The sequence below is a fragment of the Gobius niger genome, assembly GCF_951799975.1.
Source record: "Gobius niger genome assembly, chromosome: 17".
Lineage (NCBI taxonomy): Eukaryota > Metazoa > Chordata > Actinopteri > Gobiiformes > Gobiidae > Gobius > Gobius niger.
Genome location: NC_136868.1, coordinates 2,453,054 through 2,470,352, shown reverse-complemented (window position 1 = coordinate 2,470,352; position 17,299 = coordinate 2,453,054). Strand labels below are relative to the sequence as shown.

General features: G+C 40.7%; 1 protein-coding gene across 4 annotated transcripts in view; it reads right to left on the bottom strand.

Annotated features, from left to right (window-relative positions):
* Nucleotides 1-501: 501 nt before the first annotated feature.
* src (v-src avian sarcoma (Schmidt-Ruppin A-2) viral oncogene homolog) overlaps nucleotides 502-17,299 on the bottom strand; it is a 114,161-nt gene continuing 97,363 nt past the window's right edge. For 2 of the 4 annotated variants that reach the window (XM_079574936.1, XM_079574937.1), the window contains 10 exons: nucleotides 16,827-16,925; nucleotides 13,051-13,077; nucleotides 11,234-11,337; nucleotides 7,866-8,015; nucleotides 7,630-7,785; nucleotides 5,149-5,328; nucleotides 3,796-3,872; nucleotides 3,565-3,718; nucleotides 3,324-3,455; nucleotides 502-803 (listed from right to left, as the gene is read on the bottom strand). In XM_079574936.1, the coding sequence (XP_079431062.1) occupies nucleotides 595-803; nucleotides 3,324-3,455; nucleotides 3,565-3,718; nucleotides 3,796-3,872; nucleotides 5,149-5,328; nucleotides 7,630-7,785; nucleotides 7,866-8,015; nucleotides 11,234-11,337; nucleotides 13,051-13,077; nucleotides 16,827-16,925 (1,288 nt within the window). In that variant the 3' untranslated portion in view covers nucleotides 502-594. The remainder of the gene's footprint in view (nucleotides 804-3,323; nucleotides 3,456-3,564; nucleotides 3,719-3,795; nucleotides 3,873-5,148; nucleotides 5,329-7,629; nucleotides 7,786-7,865; nucleotides 8,016-11,233; nucleotides 11,338-13,050; nucleotides 13,078-16,826; nucleotides 16,926-17,299) is intronic. The other 2 variants (XM_079574938.1, XM_079574939.1) reach the window with 1 other exon arrangement.

Here is a 17,299-nt window from a genome sequence, read left to right as displayed (position 1 = left end):
GACAAAAAAATGTGAATTATTTGACGAAAAAGTGACAAAAAATTTACAAAAAATGACAAAAAAATGACAAATTCTTATCACTTTTTCGTCCTTTTTTTTCACAATTTGTCGTAAATTTTTTGTCCATTTTTGTCATTTTTTGTAAACTTTTTGTCACTTTTTCGTCAAATTATTCACATTTTTTTTGTCAAATTCCCATCATTTTTTCGTCTATTTTTTCCTCAATTTTTCGTAATTTTTTTGTCAAATTTTTGTAATTTTTTGTCAAGTTTTCGTCAAATTTTTCTCACTTTTTTCACATTTTCATCCTTGTTTTCATCTCAGTTTTGTTGCTATTTTCACACCTTTTTTCCAGAGGCTTTTAGATTGGGGTAAAGCTGGAGAAAATGTGCTTGGTTCAAGTGGGAGTTAAGGGGTTAATATTGCCTGCAGTTCACAAGCTATCCACCAGGGGGTGCTGCAGCGCCCTCAGCACCCCGGGTTCCCACGGCCTTGATGTCCCCCTCAAGATTCTGACTTCGAACCACTTAAACAGCAGACGTCCCTCTCCCGCAGCATTATCCGTGTGCATAGCTGATGTAGCAGGTCTGCAGCTCAGAGGTTCTCCCCGGGCTGGTACTGCGGCTCTGTGGAGGTGAAGTAGTCCTCGAGGAAGCCCTGGAGGTACTCGAAGGTGGGGCGCTCCTCCGGCTCTTTCCTCCAGCAGGTCAGCATCAGCTCGTGCATGGACTCCGGGCACTCGGCGGGGCACGGCATCCGGTAGCCGCGCTCCACCTGGTCCAGCACCTCCCGGTTCACCATGCCTGAAATGAAAACACAATGGAGTCCTCGAGGAATAAAGCGTCCACACTCCTCTTGAACACTGGCATAAAATAATGTGTTTGTGATGCTGTTTTCACATCTCCCGTATTTAAGTCTGACAATAACTTACACACTTAAAACCACACGGTAAAAAAATGCTGATTTTGAAATGTAAATCCCAAGTAAAAGTGGACATATCTTGCAAGATCCACTGTTTTGAGCTTTAAAGGAACAGGCCACCGTTTTTACATACATATGTTCTTACCTGAGCTTTGACGAGTTCTTTAGGACCTGTCTGATCTTCCCCCGTGCCTTCAGTCACGTAAACACAGCGCAGACGGCGTTAGCATTTAGCCTCTCCCTCTCTCCTCTATAGCTCCAAAACAGGTCAAGATAGAAGCTACCAAGCTCTTCCACGTTTTCCCTATTTAAATATGGTTACGTGAAGTGTTCCACTACAAAGTATAATTACACAAAATTAAACCATGTGGATTTTCTAAGCGGATAAAAGGGGGAACTATATTGTAAGGCGGAATAATACCAGGAGTAGTTTGGCATCCGCGCAGTAATCTTCACTTTACTGCGCGGATGCCAAACTACTCCTGGTATTATTACTCAACAAAAAAATTACAAAAACTCAACAAAAATGTGACAAAAATTCAACAAAAATGTGACAAAAATTCGACAAAAATTCGACAAAAAATCAACAAAAATGTGACAAAAATTCTACAAAAATGTGACAAAAATTCAACAAAAATGTGACAAAAATTCAACACAAATTCAACAAAAATGTGACAAAAATTCAACAAAAAATCAACAAAAAATCAACAAAAATGTAACCAAAACTCAATTGTGTGTAATTATACTTTGTAGTGGAACACTTCACGTAACCATATTTAAATAGGGAAAACGTGGAAGAGCTTGGTAGCTTCTATCTTGACCTGTTTTGGACCTATAGAGGAGAGAGGGAGAGGCTAAATGCTAACGCCGTCTGCGCTGTGTTTACGTGACTGAAGATCAGACAGGTCCTAAAGAACTCGTCAAAGCTCAGGTAAGAACATATCTCAGTATGGAAAAACGGTGGCCTGTTCCTTTAGAAGAGCTTTTTTAACCTAATTTGTTTTACTCTGGATATGTATTATGTATTGTTTTTATATTTGTTATGGTTTTATGTTATGCTTTTTTAACTGATTATCCAACGTGGAAGGCACTTTGTAACTATGCTTTAAAAAGTGCTATACAAACAAAATGTATTATTATTTTCATTATCATCAGCGCTTCATTCTGTACTTTCTTGTAAAAAAAAAATCATTATTAAAACCCAAAACTGTCCTCTACTTTCTTAAAGCACAAAATCCAACATTTTAGCGGTTCTGCTTAAGGTGAGTTTATGACTTTGTGCTGCAGCAGTAAAATACCCCATAAATTGAAACTGAAGGTAAGTTATCCCTACAGCTGCCAGCAGGAGGAGCCCCAAGTCTTCATCAGCTCTACTGACTGCTTTTCTTGCTATTTAATTCTTAATGTAAAACGCCAAAGCTAAGAACACCAAAATAATAGTTTTACCGTGAATGCTCTAATAGATTTACTCGAGGGCATCCAGGACCAGGCCTTTATTGGAACCAGGCCACAATTAGAGACAGGCCTTTATTTCTATTTGAGCAAAACGGACGACCAGGAAAACGAAGAAAAACGAGATTTGTGTCCATTTGCACCTAAAATATTAGGTTCATTTATTAATGAACATTTCAAACCCTCTCCCAGCAGCTGGAACATTGACGCCTTTTATTTTGTCAGGACAACAGGAAGTGTTTCGTTGCTGTTAGCGGAGCTTTGACATCAGTGTCACTGCAGGTTTCTGTTTCGTTTTTACCACAGACCGGATTATTTGTTGTTATCTTGTGTAAAAGGCGAGTTTAGACGGAGCGTTTGTGTTTGTGATCGATCATGAGACTGACCCGAGAGAAGACGAGACGCTCGCGCTGATGGGAGGAGTTATTTTGAGGCGTGGGACTGACCTGCACACGGAGCAGCTGGACGTGCTTTGAAGACGCGATGGAGACTTTATTAAAACCCTGGAGGGTCACACAACATTTGCCCTGTTTCCAAATATGGTCACAGGAGGTTTGAAAAGTGTCTAAATCTGTGTCAAAGTTACGCTCGCATCAGCTCCTCCGCAGCGTCCCCCTCGGCCCGGGTTCAGTTTGTTACTTCCTGCACGTGAGTTTTCATTTACACCAGTATGAGACAAATTCTTAACATGGGGAATATTTCTACTGTTATAGTTTCTAATAAAAGCCCCGGCCTGTTTTAGAGACCGGCTTTAATTTGCCTCCGCCAGCCGCGAACCCGGCCTCTGTCAGAGACCCGGCCTCTAATGTGATACAGGCCAGTATTAGAGAATTTACGGTATGTCTACTTTAATGCCCCATTATGCACGATAGGTCCACTTTCAGAGACACCAAATCTACTCTTCTCACTTTTCTATCATCCGAGTTGGTTATTTCGCCCAGTGATCTTACCTGGATACGGCACGCGGCCTTTCGTGGCCAGCTCGGTGAGAAGGACCCCAAAGGACCAGACGTCCGACTTGATGGTGAACCGTCCGTAGAGCGCGGCTTCAGGAGCCGTCCACTTTATGGGAAACTTGGCTCCTGCAAGAAAACATTCAGTTACTGCTTCACACAAACATGACCACAGGAGGCTCTTCTTTCCACCACTTTAGACTTGACTTCAGTGATTTTTACACATCGCGTCCCTCACCCTGCCTGGCCGTGTACTCGTTGTCCTCGATGAGCCGAGCCAGGCCAAAGTCGGCCACTTTGCAGACGAGGTTATCCCCCACCAGGATGTTCGCCGCTCGGAGGTCTCTGTGCACGTAGTTCATCCGCTCCACGTACGCCATTCCCGAAGCGATCTGATGGAATACAAGTTTCTTACCGTCATCAGCATCATGAAATATCGATAAGACGGTCTCAGAGGAAGAAGCCGTACCTGTGAAGCCATGTCCACCAGCTGAGGAAGACGGAGCATTTTCCCCATGTCTCCTTTCAGGAAGTCCAGTAAGCTCCCTGCGTGAAAGTAAAGCATCAGGAATTATTTAGAAGAACTTATCGGCCGGGCCTTGATGAGATTCTGAGTTATTACAAAGAAATGTCCAGTATAGTCCCTATAACCCGTCACTCAGTACAGCTGTAGACCCGTAGTAAGTAGACCAGTGGTTCCCAACCCATTCCAAAAACTATGGCCACTACAAATGTTTAAAATAATAATTTCAAACAAACTGCAATTGGAGTGTTTGATGCACCCGGACTCCTTTCGTATATACTACAACGACAATATGTTTGCTAAACTCAGGGAATAGAATTCAAGAGACAGTGGAATATGTAGGCCTATGGATTAATATTAGGGGTTCAGGTCTCATGGTTCGGTTCACGGTGCAGGTCCCGTGGTTTGGTGCATCACGGTGCAAGTACAATCTAAAAAATAATAAGTAGGTTTTTAAATGAAATAGCCTAATGATCGTTGTTAGACAGTATTTATAACCGGAGAATACAATTGGCAATGCTTTCAAAGCCGCTTTATAATGAAATATAGGCCCCCTCTGGGCTCACAATACGTGAAAACAAATGATACAGCAGCAAAGTTAAAAAAAGGGAAAAAAACAAGCAACGCAGAGCAGGCCATGCGCTGGTTAGTTTCGCGGTAGTTTCATTTTCTTTTTTTCCGCACACAGAGCACTCGGAGCAGCGCGTTTGATTTGAAGCTGGTGTTTGAGCAGTTGTTCGGCAACTCTCTGCCTGTACTTTTTTTCGGAGACGGAATGTGGCCAGGATTGGATCTTACGCATTCGTTTGCGCCTCCGACATTACGCAGCGGATCTATAATGAACCACAGCCACGGTCACTGCAGGAGAGACTTAAACAAAGACGCAGATGGCATGTGTTTTGGAGGACGTAACTGTAACTTTTATCCGCTTAGAAAATCCACATTGTTTAATTTTGTGTAATTATACTTTGTAGTGGAACACTTCACGTAACCATATTTAAATAGGGAAAACGTGGAAGAGCTTGGTAGCTTCTATCTTGACCTGTTTTGGAGCTATAGAGGAGAGAGGGAGAGGCTAAATGCTAACGCCGTCTGCGCTGTGTTTACGTGACTGAAGATCAGACAGGTCCTAAAGAACTCGTCTAAGCTAAGGTAAGAACATATCTCAGTGTGTAAAAACAGTGGCCTACTCCTTTAAACTTAGAGTCCAGACTCCGAGGGGAAGAAATGGCCGATGCTCATTCACCGTGGCCATGCAGTCTTGAGTCTCCCCAGGTTGAAGGACTTTCCTCAGCGTACCTTTGCTCATGTACTCCGTGACGATGTAGATGGGCTCCTCTGACACCACGGCGTACAGCTGCACCAGCTTCTCGTGTCGCAGCTTCTTCATGACCTGGGCCTCCTGCAGAAACGCCTCCGGAGACATGGTGCCCGTCTTCAGGGTCTTTATGGCCACCCGCGTCGTGCCGTTCCACGTGCCTGAAATGACAGGGATCATCAGAGACAGAAATCAAGAACTCATTCAGAGAAGTCGATGAGGCTGTGAATCAATCCTGTACTCTCGGTCTTTATAAACTACTCTGAAAAACGATCATAAAGGACTTAAAACAACTTGAATTAAAAGAAATTATCTCAACTTCGACTTCTCAGCTTTTTCTTTTTGCTCTGAAAATGTGATCATGTAACAATAACTTTAACTTATGCCTTATTTAGGCAGTCACATAGTTGGCAAGCATCAAAAGCTCATAGGAATTGATTGAAAATAGTAAAAAGAAAGAAAGAAAAGAAAAAAATAATGTGTTCTTAATGTTTTGCCGGGGAAAATGGAGGTTAAATGAAATGAATAATAACAAAAGAAGCTAAACAGTGAATTGGTAATGCAGTGGGAATTGTTCGTTGTTACAGATTTATAAAGCAACTGTTTTTAACCTCTTACCACCCGCCTAAACTAAATGCATTCTGTCCTCTTTTGGCTGCGTAACACCTCATTTGAAAGCTAAGACCCACAAAACTGATCTTTTTCCTCACGCTGTTGCTGTGTTGTGTCACCTTTTTGTATGTTTTTTTTTTTCTTTCTTTTTTTCATTTTTGTCACATTTTTGTTGAGTTTGTGTTGAATTTTTGTGAAATTTTTGTTGAATTTTTGTTGAATTTTTGTGAAATTTTTGTTGAATTTTTGTTGAATTTTTGTCACATTTTTGTTGAATTTTTGTCACATTTTTGTTGAATTTTTGTCACATTTTTGTCACATTTTTGTTGAATTTTTGTCACATTTTTGTCACATTTTTTGTTGAATTTTTGTTGAATTTTTGTCATATTTTTGTTGATTTTTTGTTGATTTTTTGTTGATTTTTAGTTGAATTTTTGTCACTTTTTTGTCACTTTTTTGTTGAATTTTTGTCACAATTTTGTTGAATTTTTGTCACATTTTTGTTGAATTTTTGTCACATTTTTGTTGAATTTTTGTCACATTTTTGTTGAATTTTTGTTACATTTTTGTTGAATTTTTGTCACTTTTTTGTTGAATTTTTGTCACAATTTTGTTGAATTTTTGTCACATTTTTGTTGAATTTTTGTCACATTTTTGTTGAATTTTTGTCACTTTTTTGTTGAATTTTTGTCACAATTTTGTTGAATTTTTGTCACATTTTTGTTGAATTTTTGTCACATTTTTGTTGAATTTTTGTCACATTTTTGTTGAATTTTTGTCACATTTTTGTTGAATTTTTGTTGAATTTTTGTCACATTTTTGTTGAATTTTTGTTACATTTTTGTTGAATTTTTGTCACATTTTTGTTGAATTTTTGTCACATTTTTGTTGAGTTTTTGTCACATTTTTGTCATATTTTTGTTGAATTTTTGTCACATTTTTGTCATATTTTTGTTGAATTTTTGTCACATTTTTGTTGAGTTTTTGTCACATTTTTGTCATATTTTTGTTGAATTTTTGTCACATTTTTGTCATATTTTTGTTGAATTTTTGTCACATTTTTGTTGAATTTTTGTCACATTTTTGTTGAATTTTTGTCACATTTTTGTTGAATTTTTGTTGAATTTTTGTCACATTTTTGTTGAATTTTTGTTACATTTTTGTTGAATTTTTGTCACATTTTTGTTGAATTTTTGTCACATTTTTGTTGAGTTTTTGTCACATTTTTGTCATATTTTTGTTGAATTTTTGTCACATTTTTGTCATATTTTTGTTGAATTTTTGTCACATTTTTGTTGAGTTTTTGTCACATTTTTGTTCAATATGCAAGAACATATCTCAGTATGTAAAAACGGTGGCCTGTTCCTTTAATCTCCGTGTTTTTGCTGTATGTTTGTGCCTGTTACAGTGGGGGAAAAAAGTATTTGGTCAGTTCCCCACAGACTTTCTATTGGATTTTCCTCCACAGTAAATGTCCTATTCTATTTGTCTTGACATCCACCATCCATGGGACTACGGATAAAAATGAGCCCATGTGGCGAACTGTTGATGTTGATCAATGTGCACTGTCACAATAAAAAAAAAAAAGTCTGTTAGGGAGGAGGGTGTGGAGTTGGGTTTGCTGGAGATGTAGAGCCGAGTGTCGTCCGCGTAGCAGTGGAAGTGAATGTGGTGCTTCCTGAAAATGCAACAAAGCAGGAGAAGGTAGATTATGGAAACCAGGGGACCAAGCACAGGGCCCTGAGGAACCCCTGAAGTGACGGGAAAGGTGATGTGAGGTGAAAGATGATCTGCACTGCCCTCGCGTGTTCATAAGAGCTGCTCTGTCAGTGACCGCAGGCTGGACTCACCCATCCAGACCTCTCCGAAGCAGCCCTGCCCGAGCTTGAGGTCCAGGCGCAGCGACTCCCGGGGGATCTCCCAGGCGTCCTTGGACAGTCCCTGAGTCTGCGGCTTCAGCACGGGGCAGATGTCCGAGAGGCTGTGGCACAGGCCGTCGGCGTGCTCTGGAGGCGGCAGGAGAAGAGGCCGGGGTTATCAGAGCTGCAGGGGGTTTAAAAAGCGACAGAGGGAGGAGGACGCTCACTGCGGTAGTGGTTGACGAGCTGCTGCAGAGTGACGAACTGCGTGCGCGACGTGATGTAGAAGCCGCCGCTGTCCAGTTTCCGGATCTTGTAGTGCTTCACGTTCAGCCCTTTGGTGTTGTCGTAGTCCAGCACTGACAGACAGTAGGCACCTGGGGGACATACACGTTATAAGTAAGAAGGAACTCACAATGCTTCATGGTGATTGGGCTCGACAGAGGGAAGGGTCTCGCTCATGGAAACATCATGATGTATTATGCGAGGATCGAACCAGCTGCTTTCAGGTTGATTTCCAACAGAATGTTAATGAAATGTAAATCAAATTAAAGCTGTAGATATACTACACTCAGCACGTGCACTCCCCCCGCAGCACCTCCCCCCCTGCGCCGCAGTCTGGGAGAACAGGACTGGAACTTTGCACTGCCTTGATATCTACTTTTCATAGTCTATTCTACACTACAAAAAGTAAATATCAAGCATTGGCTTAAATGACTTAAATTGAGGAGATGTTTCTTGTTTTGAGGGGTTTTCACTCATTTAGACACTTTTCCTGATCTGACTAAGATCATTGTGCTTGTTTGAGGACATTTCAGACCAGTTCTATGGTAAATATCACTTGAAATGAGAAAGTAAAACTGCCAATGGGACGAGACCATTTTTCTTACCCCATTGGCAGAGAAACTTACTTGAAATAACGGTGAAATGTATTGAAACGAGTCAGAAACATCTCAGAACAAGTGAAATAATGTAGATCAAATGCCCAACTAAATCTTAACTAGTCAAAATAACTAAAATGTGGATTATTGTGCTCAAATTGAGACATCTAAACTAATCTAGTAAATTACTTTTTGCAGTGTAATCTTATTGTGTTTATTTTATTTTAAATTTTGATTTTCCTATTGTGTATGTTTCTGCCCCTTGAGATTGTTGCTCCTACTCACTATTGCTGGGTTGCAGGTGACATCACAGCGTTCTAAAGGCCTATACGAGGTCACATGTTTTTTCAGATCCGGGGCTCTGTCGACACGACCCGGGGCTTGCTAGCTGCCCTGCGTGTGTTTTATGGCTGTTTTTATTTAGACTGTATTTGTCTGGATTAGTAAAGTCAAACATAAAAGTTTCAGCAGCTGTTTCCATAAACAGTTGAGCTGGTTGAGCTAGCTAGCTTTAGCTTCAGGTTAAACCTTGTAAAAGGTAAATAACTCCTGCCCACGAGTGCCGCATATCGGTGTTTCCTTCCAGGGAAAAGTGTTTCCGGGTTAGTCCTGTTGTGTTGTGATTCTGTGCTGATGTTGTGTCGTTGAGCCTGACTGAGATCCTCGTAATAGCTGCGGAGAATGACTCGCTCTGAGACCAGCCTTCAGTGACCGGCTAATAACCCACACAAAATAGTCCCGTAGTCTGGCAGATTTAGTGACTTTAGTCAATGAAAAAAACATTTATTATGAATGTTACATTTATGGGACCCTGGTATAAGCGGATTAAACAACGAGGAGCCGCGTTAGACGTTATAAAGCAGGAGGAACAACACTGCACATCGTGGTGTTCTTGACTCCGCGTCGTGCATTATAACCGTCTAATGTGGCTCCTCGTTGTTTAATCCTTACTTATTTTAGGAATAAGGGCTGAACTGCGGGACAACTCCTTCATATTATACGATATTCTGGTTGGGCTCGTGCACAAGATCTAAACTCTACGCAGTAAAGGGTAAAAATCTTTAAATTAGCCACATCACTGTATAGGCTGTGTGGTTCTGGGCATGTGAAAAAAGCAGTCAGTGCATAATTAACTTCAACATTCCATCAAACACAAGAAGGGGACATTTTCATATTCAAAAAGTAGACACAATTTGTTGCCATAAAAAGAGTTTCTTCATTATTTTCCCCATTCAATTAAATGCCAGTTGAAATCCGACTCAATAAGCCAGAAGAACGTCTGCTGGTAATAACAGTCATTTTCCCTGTAGATCAGTTTATGCAAATGAAGTCTATCAACGACCCCACGTCACCAGCAGAGGGCAGCATTCACCCACCCAGACGCTCCTCTTTCTCCGGAGCAGCCTGGGCTCTCCTCTGCCTCCCCCCCCCCCCAGTCCTCCCCATCACCCTGACGTCTGAGTGGGGCGATGTTCCCGCCCGGGGTCTTACATTCCCCCATTGACCTAATTCTGTCGAGTTCACCCTCCAATACCTCCGCTCTGCCCTTTGTCTCCTGAGCCCTTTCACTTTGTCTGCAGCTCGCCCTGTTTACACGGGGCAGGACCTGAGCTGTTACTGACATGACGACTCAGATACAGTGATGGTTTATGGAGTTTATGGAGAGCAAAAGTTGACAGGATTATCAAAACTATAGATGAAGGAAACAATTACTACAGATAGAACAGCTGACAATGTCTCCTCCAAGCGAACACAGGTCCAAAGAAAACATGTCTAGTTCTCGATCCTCAAAAACAGAGCCGTGGGAAGATGTTTTAGTTAGGGGGCGCTGAGGGACAAAATTTACCCCCAAAATACTTTTTCTGTGCATAAATCCTATTTATTAACCTCTTAACTCCCGCCTGAACCGAGAGCATTTTCCCCAGTTCAGCTTTACCCAAATCCTGTAGGCCAGTGTAACGCTTCATTTGAAAGAACTACAAAACTAAATGGATCTTTTTCCTCACGTCAGATTTTTTTTCATCACTTTTTTTGTCGGGCAGTCGACTCATTTTTGTCACATTTTCGTGACTTTTTTGTCACTTTTTCGTCAAATTTTTCATCAAATTCTTATAATTTTTTCGTACATTTTTTCGTCAAATTTTTCTCACTTTTTTGTAAATTTTTTGTCATTTTTTGGTCAAATTTTTCACATTTATTTGTCAATTTTTTGTCAATTTTTTTGTCATTTTTTGGTCAAATTATCCGCATTTTTTCGTCAATTTTTTCTCACTTTTTTGTCCAATTTTTGTCATTTTTTGTCAATTTTTTGTCACTTTTTTGCCAATGTTTTCTCACTTTTTCTCACATTTTCATCCTTGTTTTCGTCAGTTTTGTTTCTATTTTCACACCTTTTTTCCAGAAGCTTTTGGATTGGGGTAAAGCTGGAGAAAATGCGCTCGGTTCAGGTGGGAGTTAAGGGGTTAATATTGCCTGCAGTTCACAAACTATCCAACAGGGGGTGCTGCAGCGCCCTCAGCACCCTGGGTTCCCACGGCCTTGTGTGCAATGCTTTCTAATGGAAAACTAGCTTGTTTTTCCGCCAATATATGGAGGTACTAGAGCAATGGCGGCCTCCTAGCTCCTAGCGTCGTAAATAAACAAATAAACAAATAAACAAATAAAGTAAAGTAAACACAGTAAGATCGTACAGAACGTCCTCTTTAGAGTCGTACCTTTGGTGGTCTCGCTCTCTCTCACCAGGAACGTCCCTCGCCTGTTCTCCAAACTGAGCAGCAGCCGCTCCGAGTCGCGCCGAGTGATTTTGCCAAAGAACCACCTGAGAAAGAAAGAAACGCAGGAGCACACGAGAGAAGGGCGGTGAGATTCGGGAGAGACACGCAAAAGCTAGAGGTTTGTCTTATACTTTCAGACAGAAAATAGGATGATCTGCAGGTTAAAATCACAGCAATTCAGGAGAGAGTTTCAGTCGAGACGGAAGCAGCTTTTGAGGGCCATTTTATCGCCCAAATACTAAATGTGTAATGCCACAAACGCAAACATTCAATCAAACACAGGAATGGGGGGACATTTCAATATACTGGACACAACAGGCAACTTTTGAGCAAGTTTTAGACCATATTATATTCTACAACAGTGCCAGAAGTTGACTTTAAAGGAACAGGCCACCGTTTTTACATACTGAGATATGTTCTTACCTGAGCTTTGACGAGTTCTTTAGGACCTGTCTGATCTTCCCCCGTGCCTTCAGTCACGTAAACACAGCGCAGACGGCGTTAGCATTTAGCCTCTCCCTCTCTCCTCTATAGCTCCAAAACAGGTCGAGATAGAAGCTACCAAGCTCTTCCACGTTTTCCCTATTTAAATATGGTTATGTGAAGTGTTCCACTACAAAGTATAATTACACACAATTAAACAATGTGGATTTTCTAAGATTTTTTTTGTCACATTTTTGTTGAGTTTTTGTTGAATTTTTGTTGAATTTTTGTCACATTTTTGTCACATTTTTGTTGATTTTTTGTCACATTTTTGTTGAATTTTTGTTGATTTTTTGTTGATTTTTTGTCACATTTTTGTTGATTTTTTGTCACATTTTTGTTGATTTTTTGTCACATTTTTGTTGAATTTTTGTCACATTTTTGTTGAATTTTTGTTGATTTTTTGTTGATTTTTTGTCACATTTTTGTTGATTTTTTGTCACATTTTTGTTGATTTTTTGTCACATTTTTGTTGATTTTTTGTCACATTTTTGTTGATTTTTTGTCACATTTTTGTTAAATTTTTGTCACATTTTTGTTGATTTTTTGTCACATTTTTGTCGAATTTTTGTCACATTTTTGTAATATTTTTGTTGAATAATAATACCAGGAGTAGTTCGAGATCCGCGCAGTAATCTTCACTTTACTGTGCGGATGCCAAACTACTCCTGGTATTATTACGCCTTACAATATAGTCCCCCCTTTTATCCGCTTAGAAAATCCACATTGTTTAATTGTGTGTAATTATACTTTGTAGTGGAACACTTCACGTAACCATATTTAAATAGGGAAAACGTGGAAGAGCTTGGTAGCTTCTATCTTGACCTGTTTTGGAGCTATAGAGGAGAGAGGGAGAGGCTAAATGCTAACGCCGTCTGCGCTGTGTTTACGTGACTGAAGATCAGACAGGTCCTAAAGAACTCGTCACAGCTCAGGTAAGAACATATCTCAGTATGGAAAAACGGGGGCCTGTTCCTTTAAGCTACGTCATTTAGCAATTAATAGTAGAATAGGCCGCCTTATTTGACAGGTCAATGTATGAAATGATCTTAGCAGCTTGTTTCCCAAATTGCTGCTTTACAACATCTTTTATGGGAGAAAAGAAAACTCTAACACAAGGAAAACCGTAACTGCAGGAGCATTACGTTGTTTCTTTACTAGCCTAATGAGTAAATGAATCCAAATCCATCCAAACTGCTCAAACATGCAGATCGTTACAGTGAATCCAAGTCATCTGAGCTCACGTAGACGTTCTGCAGCGCGAAGCCTCTTACCTGGACTCTAGTGTTAGTCTGAGGTGACTGGAGAAGGCAAAGCAGAAGAAAGAGAAAAAATTAAGGTGGTTAGGATTAGATTCAACTGAGTGCGAGCAAAGCCGGTCACGCATGCAAGACAACGGACACGCCCGACGACAACACCAGCGACTCATTGGGGAAATGGGTTCTCACATGCAAGAGGACGACGGGCGAGACGTTAACGGGAAACACGACGGCCAGAGGTGGAAATGTATTAAAAATCTGAGAGAGCATTCGGTTTGCTTTATGTTGGCTTTATGATCCCAATAAATGTCTAATCTCTAGCTCTGAGTGGGTGGCGCCATCTTGTGTTCATGGCCAGACTGCAGGTCTAACTTGAGCTGACATAGGCTTTAATTTATGATATCGATGCATCATGTGACACTTCTGACAAACCTCACAGCCATTTAAGTGGAGTCACAACAGAAATATGGCTAAAAAATAATCCGAGGTCACATCTTCGTGTCGTCCTCCTCCTCTGTGCCACGGAAACGTATTTCCTTTGAGCTTTTTCGTGAGTTTTCTGTGTAGTCACATTTTATTTTCACACTCGTGGAAACAATTGACAACAATAATGGACGGGGCCCAGCGTTAATTTCGTCGACTAAAATATTTAGTCTTAATTTTAGTCAAAGTGATATTTTTGACGACTAAAATTGGACTAAAACTAAATTAAACGTTTCTCATGAGACTAAAACTGTGACTAAAATGTCCAGATATTTTATTCGACTAAAATAAGACTAAATAAAAATGAAAAGCAGAGACTAAAATCATCCAAACTTCTATTGAGCGTCTGAAAGAGCCTCAGATCATGTAAATTCTCTGCCAAAGGATCAGCTCTGAGCTTTGTTCATGTGGAGCAGCTCCATTAAAGGGACTATACAGAGTTTAAAAATGTTAAAATTAAGTATTTTCCTCCCCCTACATGTTCCTCCATGTCCTAATGTGTAGAATGAGCCCAGACCTGTTCACCACAACTGTCTCTAAAATCCTGCACTGTCACTAAAAAAGGCCCGAAGTGCCGTCATGCACGAGCTTCATAAAGAAGCTGCAGTTACATGTATGACCTGAGGTGGCAGTAGTGAGTATAAAAAGGCTAACTTGCATCTAGCCCCTTTAAGTCGATTAAACATGATTATAATGAATATTTTAAATGCAAAGTCGACGAAATTAGTCTTAAATTTAGTCGACTAAATTGACATGCAATTTTAGTCGACTAAAACTAGACTAAAATTGAAAAGTTTTTTTTGACTAAATGTTGACTAAAATTAACTCACATTTTAGTCAAAAGACTAAAACTAAAATAAAGTATGTTGTCAAAATTAACACTGCTGTATAGTCCCTTTAATAATAATAATCATAACATTACGATTAACAGGTAAAAGAATATTGATATTTGCCCTCTCTGAATAGAACAAGTCCAGATCTGTGTCTCATGAATCGTTATTACAAAAGAATTCCTAAACAAATGACCCGGTGATTTCCGAGCGTTGCCTCAAACAGTTTCACTTTCGTTTCACGGCTTTTAAAGCTTTTTGCTTTTTCAACCGCGGTCATTGTAAAACCGGTTAATCTTGACGTCCCTCGTGCAGATTGGCAGCCTCGCTTTCGTTAGTCGACCCCAAGGGGCAGGTGTGGCTCCAATAGCAGCTTCAGCCATTATTATTATTATACTACTGCATACACCACAAAAGTAGGCGTGGCTGAATAAGGCGAATAAGTGGAAGTCCTTAAGCAGCCATTCCCAAAGTGGGGTACGCGGTCCTCTAAAGGTTGTTTCCACATGATTTACAGGAAACTGAATAGGTCTGAAATGAAATGTATGTGTATTTGTCTTGTTTGCCAACTGTCCATTAATGATGGAAAACATTACACATTCTGTGAAGAGAATGTATCCATATTTTCGGGGGCCTGGTGGGATTTTTTGATGGAGAAGGGGGGGCCGCGATGTGCTGGACTTTGGGAAGAGCTGTCCTTAAAGGAAACTATTGTCAACTCCATTATTAATGGCGGCCCTGTACCAGACTTTTCAAATTGTCAAACTAAAAATAAATGAGCCTAGTTAAGTTTAAATTGTTACGGCCCAAACACATTCCTAACAAGATTCTCTGCGTGGATTAGTTCATGATCACGTTCCTTTCAGGAAGCAGAAAAGCACCGCAGTGTTCACAACAACAAGCCTGACCTGCACCGAGGAACTTCAGGGTTCTACAGGTGAGGGTTTTCATGCCTTTTGAAAGACTTTATCAAAGCAGTACTAAGTAACTCTTCCCTCTAGAGGCCATAAGCGCAACTACAGGTGTAGTAGCAAGTTACGATTTTTTAACTTATTAATTGTCTTGGAGAGTAAATCCTACGCTGACAGAAAAGGCGAAGGGACAGAGTGTTACTGTGCATCCAATTATATATGAAATATTTTTTTTCACACAAACTTGGCTGTAAATACTGTTTAAAGTGACGTTAGCCCGCAGTTAGCTTTGCCCGTTAGCATGTTAGCTTCTTCTTCGTGATTACATTAGTGTGTATTGGTGACTCTGGTCCGGTGGCAGTCAAGTTGCAAACATGGTTTTCTGTCCAGAGACACCAGGGGCGATGAAAGACCCTCCAATCATCCCATACACACTTGTATTACCCCCACAGGGACTACGGGGAGGGTTTATTAAGGTAAACACGTTACTTAGTACTGCTTTAATACCGCAAACAAAAAGTTGTTTATATCATTTCTATACATTTGTCTCCCTCTAGGTCAGGGGGGTCAAACTCATGTTGGGTCGCGGGCCACATATAATACAGACAATGTTTCCAATAAATGAATGATTACAAGCTGTGATTCGGTCACTGTAGTTTCATTAACACACATGCACACTTACACTTATATTGCACTTTACAAGCCTGTGTCACAAGCTCCTCAAAGTATTACATAGTCGTCATTATTCATTCACTCCACACTCGGTGGTGCTAAGCTGTTATTGAAGCCACAGCCGCCCTTGGGCAGACTGTCCATTTGCCACGTGGCTGTATAATGTGTTGTTCATATCCTGAGCTCTAATTATGTCAGTGCCCTCTGCTGGACACGTGTGGAACTCTATCCTTTTTTTTTTGTATTTAATGCCCCCTAGTGGCTGGAACAAGCATTCTTGTTATTCTTTAAAGAGGGGGTATTAAAATAAAAAAAATAAAAATCAAAGGTGTCAATGTTCCAGCCGCTGGGAGAGGGTTTGAAATGTTAATAAATGAACCTAATATTTTAGGTGCAAATGGACACAAATCTCGTTTTTCTTCGTTTTCCTGGTCGTCCGTTTTGCTCAAATAGAAATAAAGGCCTGTCTCTAACTGTGGCCTGGTTCCAATAAAGGCCTGGTCCCAGATGCCCTTGAGTAAATAAAGGCCCCGGCCTCTATTAGAGCATTTACGGACTCCTTTTTAATGCCCAGCACAAACCCCCAATTCTGACTTGGCCATCAGATCTACTTTTGGGTTTATAAAAGCTTAAATAGTTCATAAAACACAGGCTTACCCCACTGTGAAGGTCTCTTTTATCGCCCTAATACACTGCCACTCGCACTCAATTAAAAATCAGTTTGAAAAGTCTGGTAAAGAGCCTTCGATACAGTGGAAGTTTATCACATTAAATTAAATTGTTTTGTTGCAGCACAAGCTCTCGTCTCTCTCTACAGGACTCTCTCTCTCCACCTCTGGCCGGGGCGGATCGAGCTGACAGACACGGGCGGTAGTAAATCGTGGAGGTTTTTTACTCTTCTGCCTGGATGGAGTCCGACGGAGCCACGTAATTGCTGGGGATGTAACCGCTCTCTCCGGTGGTGAGGGAGCGCGCGAGCCACCAGTCGCCCTCTCTGTGAACAAAACACACACAGAAAAAACAGTCAGTTCACGGAGCAGCCGGAGCCGATCAAGGCGAATAACGAGACACACATGACGCAGAATGTGACACCCGCAAGTGGGAATATGGAATCTGGATGGAGTGTTTTAGTGGGGAGTGGGGAGGCGATCGAGTGGCTTTAGCGCTTTTCTGTGTCTACCAAGAACTTAACACATTATCACACAGTTTTAAAGCTACAGTAGATCATTTAACCAGGATCATCTACTACCAGCGCTTTGCAGACTTTACGTGGAAGCTTGACTCGATATAAATGTCTCATCGTAAATGTGTTTGGACGAATAAACAGAATGTCGTGCGCTTTTCCAAACTTGTATGTGGAATAACAGC